The 17,118-nt window shown below is 46.1% G+C and overlaps 1 protein-coding gene across 3 annotated transcripts in view; it reads right to left on the reverse strand.

The window, feature by feature from the left end:
* PID1 (phosphotyrosine interaction domain containing 1) overlaps positions 1-13,442 on the reverse strand; it is an 89,187-nt gene extending 75,745 nt beyond the window's left edge. Inside the window, exon 1 of one of the 3 annotated variants that reach the window (XM_048314788.1) lies at positions 13,359-13,442. In XM_048314788.1, the coding sequence (XP_048170745.1) occupies positions 13,359-13,388 (30 nt within the window). In that variant the 5' untranslated portion in view covers positions 13,389-13,442. Of the gene's footprint in view, positions 1-9,595; positions 9,927-13,225; positions 13,296-13,358 lie in introns of those variants that run through there. The other 2 variants (XM_048314790.1, XM_048314789.1) reach the window with 2 other exon arrangements.
* Positions 13,443-17,118: the final 3,676 nt, after the last annotated feature.

Here is a 17,118-nt window from a genome sequence, read left to right on the forward strand (position 1 = left end):
AAGTAACACCACATTAGACTTGCTGGTTCAGATGTTACTAAGAACTGGCCAGACTCCATGCTTTCTCTTTTTATTTTACTTACAATTAGCCGGCAAGAGACAATGATTAGCTAAAAAAACCCACATTCCGTTCTGACCTCAAGGTGTACAAAGCAGAACAGCATTAAGTATTTCCAAAAGCAAACCCTGGATCTCTAGGCAGTGTGCAGTAAGGCATCAAGCAGCCCCAGCAGCAAGTCACCACACAGTGTTTATAGCACAAACTCTCACTATGGAGCCCATTAGCTCCTGGTAAGATCTATCAAGGCAGGCACTGAGTGTCATGGCAGTCTCAGGCAGGCACCTGCCTCCAGACTCTTTTCCAAAGCCTTGTTCCAAGGCTGGACCTGTACAAACTACCACATACATAAGAATTTACAGAGGACAAGATTACAGCATATTTCTGTAGAATGGTGTGCACTGCCAGCTCAACACCCTGCTCCACTGGAGATTGGATTTACCATCTCTGTTTGCAGTTCACATCCATACTCAGGAAGAATCAGAAGGACCAAAGAGTGCAACAACAATGCCAAGTATTGTGAATCACTCAGGCAAAGCAAGGGGTGTTACTCTGGTGCAGGCAACTCTGTTCACCAGGGGAATGTCACCATACAGCACACAGGATCCAGTCACCTTGACATTGCTGGCAATGCAATCATCTCCTTCCCAGTGGAAAAACTGATTACATTTAACAGGTGATGATATGCTTGAAAGTCATTCCTCCTACCTCCAATAGATGGACAAATTGTGCTGTGACAGTTTGTTCCAGTTACAAAATAGTCCCCAATTCCCCTGGAGAGATCCCAACAGCCCTGTTTCCTCCCTGGCCAGTCCATCCCACTGGCATTGCAAAGGGACCCTTTACCTGCTCCTTTAGCCAGAGAGTTCCAATTAAAGGGCTTTAAAAAACTTCTACGTTAAATAAAACTACTTCTGCCTGATGAGACCTACTAACTGGGATACTACAAAGACTAACTTTTCTGGAAACTGTGTTGCACAGCCAAAACCACTCTGCACTGAGGGCTCTGCAGCACAACTGCAATTGTTAGCAGTGACTAACATTGTTATCTAGAACTCCTCAAATTTACAACATTACTTTACAACCAATATGGGAAGTCACATATGGCACTGGCACAGCAGTGTAAGGACTAGGTTATTTTAAAGCAAATACCATATTGCAGAGCTCAGTGGAGACTAGATTTAAAAACCTCCCAGAAAAGTGTTTAAAAATTAAGAAAAAAAAAATTTAATCACCAGACAGATTTTTGGGAAATGAGGAAGAATATGACTGCACTTCCCTATTGCACATGTATGGATTTGAAAGTAAGAAGAAGTTGGGAACAATGGGTTTTTTTCCCCAGGATGAGGCAGACTGCACTCTAACTTCAGCCCTGTAATGACAGCTGCTGGATAAGAAACATTTGTTTGTTGCTAAGAAATGTTGAAAAAAAATAAAAACCAAAATGGGCATTTTAGACCCTTTGAAGAAACAAATACATGACATTTTCACAAGAAAATGTGAAAATAAGAAAAGATCTCAGAAACAGACTGGATTCACAAATAAGAAATACGGGGTTTGGCTGAAAACAGAAAATATTTCCTGAGGCTCTGGAGGTGTGTCAGTCTCCTGGCTGTGCCGGGCGGCAGCTGCGGCCACCATAGAGCACCAGGGTTGGTGATGCTCTGAGCCCAGTGCTGGGCAGCTGCCACGGCCCTACTCCCACCCTTCTGTGAGGGACCCACACTCCCTTTTTTCCCCCCACAGAGGGGAGGAACTGTGTGACTGTGAGGCTTATTAACACTCACATAAGTATCCTGTCAAAAGGTCTTCCCCCCAGCCCAAAGCGAGCGGGCGGTGCACTCGCTGTGTGACAGACGTTCCTCTGGCAGATACACAGCAGCTCCTTATCCAAACAGCATTAGGGCCTGGTCCAGGATGACCTCAATAGCACACACGCTTTCCAAAAAGAGTCATGCAGAAACATTTAATTCAGCTCTCTTAGACATTAAGTCTTGTCTCATATAGCTACTCTAAAAAAAAGAAAAAAATCAAGTAAAATTTGGACTTTTAAAAACACACAAAGTTTCTTCTCAATCATAATAAGAGAAACATAGGGTAACTCCACTGGCATGAGTATTGGCACTTAAGATTTATACCAACACCCTCAAAATACGAATTTGTACCAAAACCCACAGATAGACAAGGGCAAAGTTTATCCCCAAGTGAACAAAATAACATCTCTTGTAGACATTAATGGCTTCTGAAACTCTCTAGATTGATACAACATTAGTGATTTAAATGCCAAACCACATTCACTCCGTTTATCTTGGGAAGCTCCACATCCATGTAAGAACACCCTCAGAGCATAACAGAGGAATGAAAGGTCAGGCTGTTACGTCCAGAACCAGTGCAGTAAACTTAAACAAGGTACGGGCATTTCCCTGGTCAGTGCAGCCCACTGCAGCTGGCTATTTTTCTAGCATCATATAAGCAGCATTAATAACTTCTGATACAGAGAAATAAAAAACTCAAATTGAAAAAAACAATATAAATACCCTCTGAAAGTAATTTAAACCAACCAGAAGTGAGCTATTTCAGTGCAAGATTTCTGCAGACCTGGCTCCTGGGCCATGCCAGGCTGCTCATGGACTTCTCAGGTCCCCAGTTGATGACCTGCTCCTCCTACCCCCAGAAGCTCTACATCACTATACAGCACTTAACTTCATCCAAAGCCTCTTCAGATTCTGTCTTTCTGAAAAACACATGTAGATACTTTAATCTATTCAGACTTCACTGCCCCACACAGGTGGACCCTGCTCTGCCCTGCTGGAGCACAGTCCCAGGGTCAAAAATCCTGTCAAGCTTGTCCAGCCACAGGGGTGCAAACCCTAAGCTGTGGCTCTGAATATCTCTTTCCAGGTGAAGATCTGTCCATGACTCATTTCAGCTCACACTTGCAGCTCAATGTCTCTTCAAATGGGACTTTTCCTTAGGGGAGATGAGCTCCACCACTTCTGCAGTCTGAAACTTGTCAGCATTTTAAACGTGAGCAGGATGGGGGAGAATGCCCTCAGGAAAGGAATTATTAAGCACTGACAAACTAGAATTTGCAACTAGAAAAAGTGAGTATTTTTCACAGTCTTGAAGTGCCAGGGCTTTTCACTACCTTTGATTATGAAAGGTAGTCATTCATTTAGAGATGGGTTTCAGGCTGGCCATAATGCCCAGACAGGCTGCCCTGTGCCTTTGCAGACCCTGCAGCAAGCCTGGTATTTCTGACAGGACTATTTCCTACACCAGGCAGCCCCACTTCCCACTGGACACCCCCAAAGAAATGATCTGAACTCCATGCATGATGGTGATTGAGGAAAACAAAATCCCAAGTCTTCACAGCAGGTTAAGTCTTGGGAACTGTGTGTCCTGTTCCCAAGACAGAAGCTGCAGGACTGTGAAGGGGAGGTGAAAGGAATCATGCATGACCTCAAAAGCTACAAGAAAAATAACTGACTATTGCAACACCCATCTGTGGGAAAAGGAAGAACCTACCTGTGCTTCTGTAACCTTTCAAATTGTTCAACTAGCCCTTCCGTAGCAACTCTGTATTTTAGAGGTACAAGATTAAAACATTGCCCTTTGAAAATGTTACATCCCAGCACCAAGCTTCAGGCTCTTTAACGAAAAAAGATCCTCTAAACACCAGATCAGACAAAAGTCAATCACAAACAAATGTTTCCTAATATTCCTTATAAACCACGGAATAGTTACATTGTCATCTCAAATGCCAAGATAAAAGTTAATGGATTCAAAGGCCTATCCCTATGCACCGAGATAGGGCTGCATGCCTAAATGTGAGTGATTTAACACTCGTTTATCAAAGTGAACTGTTCAATCTCACGGAACGTAACATCCCTTCTGCAGACTTCAGCACTGATACTCCATCAACAAGAATGTGACAGAGAGGGTTTCACTTCCCCCATCATCCCAATCACGTAACCCAACAGGCAGCGGTGCCGATGGCAGCGCAGCACAGCCTGAGGGGAGCCAAGGCCACAGATCCACAGTTCCCAGGGCAGCCCAGCTCAGGAAGGGTGAACCTGAACCCAGCTCAAGGCCTGGCCAGCGCCTATACCTTGTCCTTGGCTGGAGGATCTCAGCTTTGGGTGTCTCAGCAATCACTGATGGGTTTTTTCTTTGTTACCTAAGAGAAAAAACAAGCGCCCAGCAGTCTTAGCAGCACTGCACATCCCTCCAAGCAGCTCATTTTAGCAGGAGGCACCAAAGCTGTCTCTACTATCAGGATTTTCTCAAACACACAGAACCAAGCTCAATAGGCCCTTTCAGCCACCCTATCAAGAGGGCCGACACAAAATTTTCAAAATATCCTTCCTTCTAATTCTAATCCAAACAACAGAGCACAGCTGTGAAAACTGAAGCCTGTACAGATCCACACTGTACAGGCTCATTCTTAAAAGCACTGGGACAGGATTCAAGCTTCTACATTTTCTGATTCAAATTTATAGTCAGGCATAGAAAATTCCCATGGACTACAGAAAAAAAGAAAAATGCTTAAGCTGAGAGTTTTCTGAAAGATGAAAAAAAATTCACTGCTGTCTTCTGCTGACACACTGTGCGGCAAGCTGGGACAGAGGTCCACACTATGCCCTGACAACCAGGCAGCTCAGGGAGCTGCCAAATGGTGTTTGCTTAAGTTCCAAAAGGTACTTTTCTGGTCAAAAACTAGAAAAAACATAATAAATTCCATATGGAAAAGCTAAAATTGGGCAAAAGGCTCTGTTAAATAAATAGCCTCAAATGAAGGCAAAAAGGATTAAAATGCTGTTTTTGAAGTCTGATGTATTTTTTTTCTAACAATTTTGCTGCCTGTCTTCTCAGTCTCTAGCTCAGAGCCACAGCCAGAACAACCAGCATACCATAATGCAACTCATAGTGCTCCTCTTGCTCCTCTCCCCAGCAGAAGAGAATACTAGAAAACCAAGGACAAAATTCCTTAACATGACACTAGAAACCAAGTTCAGCAAACTAATTTGGATGGGACAGTTTTGATGAATAGTAACAGAAATTTGTTTTGCCTCTTTTTCTTAACGAGAATGACAGGGAAGGAGCGAAGGGTGATTTCTCTCCCCAAGAAACTACCATTTTCAGGTCAGTGTCACCGTGATCAGTTCAGAAAGCACAGATTAATCCTGACAGGAGGAAAGCGGGTGCCCAACTACAGGAAAGCTGCAGAGCAGCTGAGACTCACTATGGAGAGCTTCTCCCTGTAGCCATTCAGAGAAGGAATTTTGCATCCAACCCTCCTTCCTGTCCCTCAACACCCAGGCTCAGGGAGGGAAAGGTGAGCTAGAAACTTGCAGGTTCAAATTATGCATTTGACATTGCCATCATCACCATGGAGATCTCTTGCCCTTGGCCCTTCACAGACCCCAAACTCCTCTTATCCTGCCTTCCAGACAGCAGAATTACTCAAGAAGCTCCATAGCAGAGAGAACTGTTCATTTTAAATGAGACTATACAAACCCTCTGATCTCCTGTAATAGTCTGATGGATGGGTTTCCTTCCCTGCTCTACAGTCACCAGGCTCAAGGTTTGTACTGACCCTGCTGAAGTTTGGATCAGGTCCCACTGTGAGATCTTCAGAGCAGTTACTTCACCAGTGGGACCAGACTGAACCTGAGTTCTCCTCTCCAGACACTCAGTGAGTGGCTGAGTTTTCACAAGAGCACAGTCTACCAGGTAAAATACTCTCTGGAAAAGACTGGTACTGAAGAGAGCTGAATACACCCAGCTGAAGACTTGTAAACTTACTCCGGGGTCATTCTGAAAGCTTCACATGAGACATATGGAATAACCATCTCTCAAACCCAGAGGGAGCTTGGCATGGGAAGAAAGAGATGGCCACAAATCTGAGCTTCAGGACACTTAATTACATTTCTATCTGCTCCCAGTGTTCTTGGCAGTTCCCATCAAATATATCTGCAGAAAATGTTTTCACGTGAGGAGACATTTGAAAATTGTCTGGCATAACACAGACCCAAGGCCACAAAGGGTGATGGTGCAAGAACTCTGACTGCCCCAGTGCTATCCCAAACCCAGCAGCATTGTGCTCACAGCATAATTCTGTCAGTAAAACTCACCAGCAGCAACCCAGGTTAGAAATGCTCCTGCTCACACTGCCTGGAAGCAAAACCAGCCATTAATCTGTGAAAGGGACATTTATTTAAATGATCCCAATGAAAACACGTATGGAGTTTTTTCAAAGATCAACACTCCAGAAGCCGTCTGCCAAGGTGTCAGTGCAACAAGACCAACTTGGTCATTCTGAGGCTATGTATAATTTTGTTGATGCAACATCATTAAAAGAATATTAAATACTGGCAATACACAACTTTTTATTTTTCCTTCAGAATTTTTGCAAAGATTTATATTTGCCACTCCGTATTTTCAGTATTTCAGCAGGAAAAACAAATCATGAAATGTTATATTAGGTCTTCTCAGGACACTTGTACAATCACCTACATTTAAAATCTTTGGTCAAAGGGTTCTGATGCACTTATTCAGAAACAGCTCAGAAGACTTAACACTGTTACCTGTAACTTTTCCAGCTATTACCTGAAGTGCAAATCAGTTCAATTACTATACATGAAAGCACTACGGGGAAACAAAAGTTTTAAGTACTAAACATTGTTTAAAGGGACTTTTCAGCTACGCCTTTACCTGTCTCCGGGTAACCACACTCTCCTCTTGCCTGCCCAGAGCCACATCAAAAACACAGTAATGCTGTAAGGGGCAGGACACTTAGCCCAACACCTCAGCACCAACCCAAGGCGTGTCTGCTGAGAACACAGCCACGCTTGGAAGGAAATGGTAACATCTGCACACACCACTGCTGACTGTCCTGCTGGATGACACCAGGGACACAGAAAATCTGAAACGGGCACTTAAAATTCTGAACTTAGACTGAATGCTTTAGTTTGCCTTTCTTCAAGGAAATTATGGCTTAACTTTTTTTTCTTGATCATCAAACAGGCTGGCAGTTTCATAAACAGAAACTAGTAGTACACTATAAATGAACCCTGAAGATCATTTCCCAGGGGGCTTTCCACAAGGCACTCACCGATTTTCATTTTCTTTTGGTCATAGAATGCTTCCCAAAATTAACATTTTTCCAGAGCCATTCATTTTCTACAAAGAATAAATAATGTAGAAAAAAAGGAACTGCCTGAGCTAAGTGGTGCCAGATGAGCCAGCTGGAATCATGGGGCTTTGTTTTAAAGATTCCTGACTGCTGTAAAGTCATAGCAGCAAACTAGTGCAAAAACTCTGATGCCTTGAAAGATATCCTGAAGCTATATAGTGCCAAAACACCGGGCTGTAAGACTTCAGACGTTTGCAGCCACATGACTCAGGCTTAAATTTCAAATACTTTTCACTTTTTCCTTCTGACATAAATTTAATGAAACCAGAGTTCAGTAGTAGGATCAGTCCTGCTATACATGTCTTGCAGCAGTTTCTGCCTAGACAGCTGCTTGTGTGCTTACAGCTTGCTTGTGTTTGGTTTAGAAAGGTCTTCCATATGCTTTTAAAAATTGAAAAACTCTTGCTTCAACTGACTGTATGCTGCATTTTTTAACACACATATGCATCTGAACACTGAAAAGGATTAGAAGCTCATTTTGAAAGCACCAGTAGCACCTAAAACCACATTACATCTGAACACATGCAAACATTTGTCACCAAACCACAGAGGCCATGATCACCTTGAAGCCATCACACATGTGTAAGTCTACCCAGAGGTGACTTTCCTTAAGTGAAAGATCTTTTCAATGCTCCTGACATAGGAAAGGCATTTGTTGTGTATACTAGTGGTAGTGGATGCATGTAATATACATGAATTTAGCAACAGAGTCTATGATCATAAAATTTAAAAGTATAAAAGTAGATTGAAGATGCAAGGTTGCAGGTACATTAACATATTCCTGTAAAACAAGCAATGTGTTTATGAAGCCTTGGAAAACAGTGCTCACAGCCCAGCCTGAAGGTGAGCATCAATACCCCAATACTGCTGCTTTCCCTTTTTTCACTTCCATTAATAGCTACACTGTTGTTTTACAGCTCTGTCTTAGTGATGTGGAGGTACACTACACCAGCAACTCAAAGGCTGTGGTAAAGCAACCTTACACAATCTTATTTCTCATGGACTTCAGAGAACTACACAAGTTACACGATGGCAGAATTAAGCCCTGGAGGAGTTCAGGAAATCAAACTTGCCGTGGTGAAGGACTTGAAGCTTCCTGCCCTTCATCACCCGCTTCACTTCATCTCACCTTGCCCACCCACAGCTCTCCTGCACACTATTTCACAGCACATTAGGAAAGATGTGGAACTCTACTTTATGAAAGAAATAAATTCTAACTATGTGAGAATATACTGCAGCCATCCATTATTAAATCCTTGCCCAAAAATGGCCCCAAATTGTGGGTTTCAATAAGAATATTGCATTTCCAGATGAGCAGACAGAGAATCACTAAAGTCCTATTGTGAACACTTAGCTATCTGCACACCTATATGAACCCAAGCAGTGTCCAGCCCAAAGCTCCCTAACACAGCACCCCTGTCTGTTCCCCTCTGCCTGACCCCCACTCATGTGAGTCCACCCCCTGTACCACCCACAGAAGCAGAGTGAGACCTTCTCCAAAAAGAGGGCTCATGAGCGTGGCTCAGCTCAGGGATGCCTGGCAACACAGCACAAGACTGGGCAGCACCAGCACTGCTGCACCTCTGCTCCAGGGGAAAAGCTATTTGAACACAGCAATCCCTATTACCTACATGTGTCAAGAGAAGCAGGGAAACTTATAAACAGAGCTTCTAAACAGCACAACCTCAGAAACTATGCACCCACTGGGATTTATTATCTAGAAACAATGTCTGGCATCAAGCTTTCAGGAAAATTTAGGTTACAAAGCAAATAGCAACCACCTCTCAGGCAGGCACACAAAACTGTGAGAACACCTTGCTTGTTTTCAAACACCACTTCAGAGTCCTCACGGGAGCATCACTGAGACCATCAGCTCCAAAATCCCAGCTGTGCTGCCAAGGGCTGCTGAACCAGGCACAAAGGCTACATTTGGAAATAGTTTTAAAGAAAGATTTGGCAATATTTTCGGCATCATTTCAACAAGTGCAACTGCCACAAACATCGAGCTACAAATCAGTGCACACTTATGCTTATAACCATTGATAAGGTCTGCTGCAAACATGGCAATGAAAACCATACCAGGCAGGTACAGTGAGCTCCAGACTGGAGTCTCCACACTCCCAGAAGGGAGAACGACCTTTAAATATCTGAAGCAACCTTGATTGCTGCTCCAGAGATGACTGGGAGGTACACACGTGTTCCATATGCTCACCTGCACTTTACTGAACACAAGCCAGGAATGCTGCCACAGAAATTAGAAGCGAAAAAGTCTCCCATACAGACACAGTCCCAGATCATCTCTCTTACATTAAGTGTGAATAATGCTAATCCTGTATTACCTGCAAAATCATGATCTTCTTACCACATCAGAGACTCACTGATCCCTGTAGAATATTCCTGCAACATCCCAGCTGTATGATTTCACATGTAACTGCCTGTCCCACTAACTTTGGATAAAACAGATGAAACTTCAATGTTGCTATAGGTGAAAGAATCATAAAAAGTAAAAGGAAAGGAACAGCAAAAGAAAAAGCAGGCTTCACTGTATTATATTTTCAAGAAGAAACCTCAATATCTACATTTTTCTAGCTTATTCTTCTAATCCGTTTAAGTCAATTCTACGTATCTTCGAGAAACAGAGAGGCTTCTTCATTAAACAGCAGCGTAACAGGAAAAGCTTCCATCAGAGGGAAGTAGAGAACAGGCAGACAAAAAAAAAAAAAAAAAAAAAAAAAAAAAAAAAAAAAAAAAAACCCAAATCAAAAAACAAGTGATCACAGCTTATTCCAGCAAAACCAGAAACCAAGGCTCTGGGGGCACATTTTAGCAGCAGATGAAGCTTTCAGCAGCAAGTGGCCACAACAGCAGTGGGGACAAGTCCAGCTCATGCCCCAGCTCACTGTGTTCTGTAACCCAGCTGCTGATGACACTTCATTCCTATTGCGTATGCGTGAGCTTTGCTGCTGACCTCACTACTGGAACTGTACCCATCCCGTCAATGCCAAAAACTTCAGCACAAACTATGAAACTTGACAGGACTGAGCATATTTGGAACAGAAGCAGATTTTGCATGAACGGCAACAGACCAGGAACGCGCAGTCTTGTCATCCATTGTGTGGGACTGGGAAAGGAGGCCCGTGGGCAATAGAGGACCGTGGCACACTTTGTGAGAACGTGACAGGAGCCTTCACACCACAATGGTCACTGCCTTTTAAGTTAAACATACACAGCTTGCCTTAGCACCGAGGGCAGGACTGACCTGCACCAACAAGCATCCACTTCCAAAGGCAGTTCGTACTTTCCCTTACTGAACCAGGCCAAAAGAAATATTCTGAGAGATGAAAATATTTTCTTTGCCATTTTACTTAGTACAGAGCTACACCACGGACTAACAACAGACCTGCACTTCACCAAGGCTGGGTACTGACACAAGATACATATGGGTCAAAACTAAGCCACATACCGTGCACACATCAGAGCATCAAGAAAGCTGGGCCAGCTCTACACTTTCTGTACCCATACATCAGCCTGATGTAAAAGACATGGCTGCATCTGCCATTATATATTCCCCAAATATCCTACAGAAGTGACTTGGCATAACCTGTAATCCCACAATACATTAATAGAGAACATAAGACGTCATCTATTCTGCCCAGTGACCACATACCACCCTGCTACAACCAAAATCCCACGCCCAGCACCCTCACAACACTTGCTTGTCAGCCAGCAAGAGAACTTGTGATGGCAGGGACAAGCAGAAGGCCCCCCTTCAACACTCCCATTGCACCAACATTTGTTTCACAGCAGCTATGTGCCAGGAGAGAGGGAACCTGGGACAAAGAGAGCAACATGGGACACCTGAAACTAAATTAAGGTGTTGAGGGGGAGGAAGAAGGGAAAAAAGATGCATTTATACCTTGCACAAGCTCTCCTCGGAGGGCCCAGCAGCTCTGCCAGCAGTTCTGGACAGGCCAGTGATTCATAACATGTCAAGGGGAGATCAGACTACTTGAAAGGACCAGACTTCAAGGGTTTTTTGGAGAAAAAAATTTCAGAGGGGTGGGGGATATTAGATAGTCTATTGCCCATGTAACTCTAGCTCATATGTATATGGATTAGGATTAAGCTTTCAGTTACAGAATCTCATCCTAGCTACCCCAGCATCCTTCCCCTCACTGCATTCATTTTGTCCACAATTCACTACATTGTCATTTAACCCCTTCTGTGAACACAGAATTATTATGGACTTCTTGTGACTTTTCCAAGAAGACTTTTTCCTTTCTCCCCATTTCAGGAGCTGGCATAAGTCCAAAGCATATTTACTTCTGCAATTTTGGATCTCCCTGATTTCTTTACTTTTTAGAGCACTACAGCAATTCATGTACTTCCCCAGAAACTCCTGTTGGCAAAAAGTGCATTTACAGACACTCATCATTTTGATCGGCTCAGGATGCCTGGAGACTCCTGCCACAGGCAACCAACAGTAGGTTTGCACAAAGTTAGTGGCCGCTGTTGAGAACTTTGGTGCTTGTGGCTCCCCTTCAAGAACAGGCTCCCCTCACTACAGGCTTGGGTTTTGCTACAACAGGTAAGTGAGAAGCCCAGTGATCATCCCCCCTCCAGGCAGCGCCGGTTCCCCACAGCACACAGCCATTCCCACCCGCTCCCTAGGGTCAGACCCCTAACAGCGCACAGGATACAACTAAACAAGGCTAAACAAGGTTACACTCACAAGCTTATTCTGCTAAACGCAAGCATTTGGTTCTCTTTAGCCTTGCATGCTCTTGTAGGCAGTATCAGATATTTGTCATAATAGTACCTTGTTATTTTAACACCTCCCTAATTCCACAAAGGGGACACAAAGCCATTCTGTACAATCCACACCAGCATAACACTACTAACCTCGGCTTTCCCTTTCTCCTTCCCTTCCCTCACCACCTTCTTTGTCACCAACCCTGGATGCAGCCTCACCTGAGGTCTGTCCCCTGCAGCACCATCTCCCCCGGGAACACCCCTACCTCCACAGCGCCCAAGACCATTAACTCCTTCACACAGGGCATCCTGCCACTTGCACTTGGCAGAGAGGTTTCTGACTAACACAAGGAAAGACGTAACTAATAATACATGCACATAGTTTTACCCCGGAATCCATCAACTGTGTATGTGGTACGTCATTCCTATCCACTAAAATCAAGCTTCTTATTGTAGAGAAAAGTACAGCTTTTTTAGACCAGGAATTATTCCCCTTACTGGCTGGTGAAGATTAAAGCTCATAGATCTCTCAGCTTGGCTCTACTACCAACTCCAATCAAACCGCTGAATTTTCTGCTTGATGATATCAAAGCAAATTCTCAATTTGGATTGCAAAAGTAGTAATAATCTTTTCTTGTCATCTGCTGTGCCCATTGATTCTTATTTAAGATGTCCAATTCTCTCTCACTAGACACTTGCTCTGGAAAACTACACGAAACCGACGCAGTGGAACTACAAAGTGAGTTTTATTTCATCTCGCTCTCTGCCTGTCTCGGATTTCCCCGGACTATGCAACACGCACAAGCCACACGAACAACGGCACAGCCGGCACGGCACAGCCGAGCGCTGCCGGAGGGCGCGGCAAGGGGGGACCCCGGTCACCCTGACACATCCCGACCTCTGGGTGTGGGGGTGGCGAAGGACTCCCACGGGATTCCGCATCCCCCGCGCGCCGCTCCGAGAGACCGTCCCGCTGCCGCGGGTCAGGCGGGGCCGGGCCAGGGGTGCCCCTCACCCGCGGGGGCGGCAGAGAAGCCCCTGAGCGGCGCGTCCCCCGCCGAGCCCCGCCGTCGCCGTCCGCAGCCGGCACCGAACCCCGCCGGGGGCGCCGGGGGCGCCGGAGCCGCCGGGCAGCGACACCCGGGATGTTGCCGGAGCAGCGGCCCCCGCGCTGCGTGTGTGCGGTGCGCGCGTGTCCCGTGTCCCCGCACACCCACCCTCCGCGCCGGCGGGGGGAGAAGTTGCCACAAACTCCCGGTACAGGGATGATGCTCCGCCGGTCCCGCTGCCACCCCAGAGCCGCGCGGCCCCGCCGTCCCCTCCGGCTCGGACCCCGGCCGCCCCCCCTACCTGCAGCCGCTCCGTGGCCGGCTGCCACATGGTGCCGCGGCGGCGGGAGGCGCTGCCGAGCGGGGCCGCGCGCGGCTCTCTGCGGGCGCGCGCCCCGCCCCGCCCCGCCCCGTCCCGCCCACGCGTGGGGGCCACGCGCGGACCCGCCCGGCAGCGCCGGTCCCCCGGGCACGGCACCCATCCCACCTGGGCACGGCATCCTTTCTCCGGGGCACGGCATCCATGCCCCGGGCACGGCATGTATCCCCCCGGGCGCGGCATCCCCCGGGCACGGCATCCACTCCCCCGGGCACGGCAAGCATCCCACCTAGACACCTACGGGTACCGGGATAGCGCCTCCCCCCAGCTGCCGGCACAGCCCGGCGTGTCCCAGCCCCGCACGGCGCTCTCGGGCAGCGGTGCCGGCCTCCCCACTGGCGCTCGCTGTGTGCTGCCTGGGAGCGTGTGGGCACCCCCTCCCCCAGAGGAGCGCTCCCCAGGGGACGCTTGCCTCACCGCACCTGCAGCTTTTGCCTCCTGTTCTGCAGGTGGTTCAAACTGCTGCCAAGCACGTAGGACGTGTCATGGCTCTGTAAGGCCGCTGCTGCTGGCAGTGCAGAGTCATGGAGCACCAGCTCCATGGGAGCCACCAGCTGGGGACAGGATCCCCCCTGCGCGGGCAGTGCCAGGGTGATCCCCCGAGGGGCCAGCACCAAGCCAGCATCAAGGCCACATTCAGCTGTTTCACAGTGTCGGGCATCCCAGGTGTGCCCAGTATTCCAGCTGTGCCCCGGCACTCACAGGGACACACACACACACTGTGTAGAGGTCTGCAGGGACTGCTCTTCCCTGTGGAGGCCAGAAATGCCACCGAAAAGCAAAGTCTCCGCAGGTTCCAAAGCTGCACCAAGGAACATTTTTTCCAGACACAAAAGCTGCCCCTGGTCCTTCGTGCTCACCTGAAGCTGCCTGGGCAGTGCCTCATGCTTGGATGCAGGAGGATTTGTTAAAAATCCAGAGGAGCCCGTCATACTTTTCCTGAGCATTGACCACCACAGCCTGCAACCTGCAAGCCAGGCTCTAACACATTGTGGGGGTGTGACCCCAGGGACACGGGGTATCCTTTCAGTGTCAGTGTTTTAAATAGCAAGGAAAAGCAATACTGAAGGGAATCTTCTTTTTAAAAACAGGCATCAGGCTCACCTGTGGACAAACCATGACCTTTGGCAGGGCAGCTCTGCCACAGGAGCTATCTTGAGGACCAACACCTTGAGACACATTGCAGGATCCAGGTGAGGCTGGATGTGATCAGAGCAAGGCCTCAATACACATGAACTTTTAGATTGTTTCTGAAAAGACTCCACCAGTACATCCCTGGGCAGTGATGGCCTAATTAAAGCAATTCATGTGTTGCAGCTCCATTTACTGATGCATCACCCACCTCTCTCCAGGAAGGGAAGCACTAATTCTGCACCAGCTCTTGGCTGAGATACCCACCAGAGCTCTTTCCAGATACCATGTCCCTGTCACACTGTTGTTTCTTCCAACTGGTGCCTACACTCCTGCACAAGAGCCTTTTCTAAAAGCCTCACTCTTCCTCAAGTGAACTCTGGAGCAGTTTCATGGATCCTTCCCCTATGGGTCAATCCACCCGCCATCATTTCCTGAACCAGCTGGGAGCTGGCACAACCCAGGCTGTCAGCAGCAGGGCACACAAAGGAAGTTCAGGATCTGCAATTAGCAGGAGGAGGCCAACCCTGGGGCTGGAGGCTACTTTTCTCTTATTTTACATGACTTTTATACAAACTAGAACAATTGGGGAGAGAAATCTGCATTTGCTACGAAATGGGTGGCATGTTATGAGAACAAACGAATCACTTAATTTCCAAAAGGATATGAAAACAAGAGAAAATTAATGCTGTAGGCTTTGGGCTTCAGTTGTATGAGAGGAAGGTAGGAATATGCTCACACATGGGGAGGAGCAGCTCAGTTACAAATTTTTGAAATCCAGCTGGTTGATTAGAAAGCAATCTGTGAGCCCCTGAGCCCTACCAGCATCCTCCCCAAGCCTTACCCCTCACCAAGGCAGCAAGTGGCACTGTGGGGACAAGAGAGATACTGAGCACTTCTGCTCGTGTTTGTTTAGTCTCCAGGTGTGCTCAGCACCACGGGCTGTCTCAGAAAATCCAGCTATTTCGCCCTTTTGGACATGCCCCACAACACCTCTGCAGGAAACCCAGTTTTCAGCCAGGCCAGGTGCTGCTGGGGTGGTCAGGCACCAGCCAAAACCCAGTTCAGGAAATGATTCATTAAACTTGGGTGAGTTCATGTCACAATCTCACTAAGATGAGGTCATTTCTACCTAGACTTTCTAATATTTTAATCCAAGCATCAATTTTTATTTGTTATTTAAGATGTTCTACATTAGGTAAGGTCCTGCTCCAAGCCAGTCAGAGATCTTTTGCTTAAATAAATAGTGTGAATTCCTATTTCCAGGATGTACTATGTTCCAGAATGTGCCTGTAAAAAGATACTGGGTTTTTTTTTTCTATTAATTTTCCTTTTACTGTGCCAAATTGTGGAGTTTCTCTTCTCAGAATGAGTTAAGACAATTCTTTCCGAAGACTGCAATACATTACACAGGTTGGTCCCACTTCTCTCCTTCATTTCAGAGCTCACAGGACAGAAATACTGGAGCCATGGGAGATCTTGCATTTCAAGAGGGAGTATTGGATGCAATAGGACCAATTTCACTTCTATTCACATAGTAAATCTGAAGCATTTCCAGTGACTCCAGGATATTTTATCTCTTTTAATGGCTTCTAGTTATTGAGTTTTCCTCTTTTTGCACCATCTCATCCCCTAATATAAGGTCTTTATAGCAACGTAGCTCCTCTGCATTTGAAAACAAAAATAAGCTTTTTGGGTTTTAACTATAGCATTGCCTTTTTAATTAACTAAACTTATCCAATTGCTGATCCCATTGAATTATTTGACTTCAAAAGTTCCATTTAGCTTTAGGAGCACTATTATTTCTCACTGAAACATAACTAGAAGAGTCATTCAGTTATTTAAATGCTGCTTCCTCAAATAATTTGCAGACTTCGCAAGTCCTGTTTCCAAGATCCTCTTTTTGATTATGCAAGTTTACAAAGCATACAGAAGTCATTAAACACATCTCTTTTTTTATGTTATTAATTCAGTTTACCTTGGATTTGCTTTTGTAAAGTTTGCCTAATTAACAAATTTAATCTTCTGTAAAGTGCTGTAGTTAATAGCATACTTCCAAAATCTAAATAACACTTGTTACTCTTAAACACTTTGTCAAATCACTTGAAGCAAATGCAGCTTCCCTGCATAGAGGGACACCAGACACATCGTCTGAGCTTTCCAATATCTCTCTGAAAAAATGCTTAGTGCCTAAGCAACCCAAAATATACTGTCCAAGTAATCCAAACGGTTTTCTTTGACAACTATTACATTTTAACATTCAAGGTAACAATAAATGTATTGTTATGTAGAACTTCATCTCATGCATATGACAAAGCTGGCTGGGATGGCATGATCTCAACTTTATGTCATATAAATATGGCAGAGGGAACACCCAAGGTAGAGATTTCCAGTTCCCACGGCAGGTTGCACTCTTTGGAGTCTGGGCATGGGGGAGCTGCAGTGAGGGCATTACCTGGGGAGGAAACAGGCCGGGGCTCCAGCACCACAGCCAGCCATGGGATGCAGGCAAGGGCACCCAGGGGCAGCATCAGTCCACTGGCAGTTTGCA

The sequence above is a fragment of the Corvus hawaiiensis genome, chromosome 10, assembly GCF_020740725.1.
Source record: "Corvus hawaiiensis isolate bCorHaw1 chromosome 10, bCorHaw1.pri.cur, whole genome shotgun sequence".
NCBI lineage: Eukaryota > Metazoa > Chordata > Aves > Passeriformes > Corvidae > Corvus > Corvus hawaiiensis.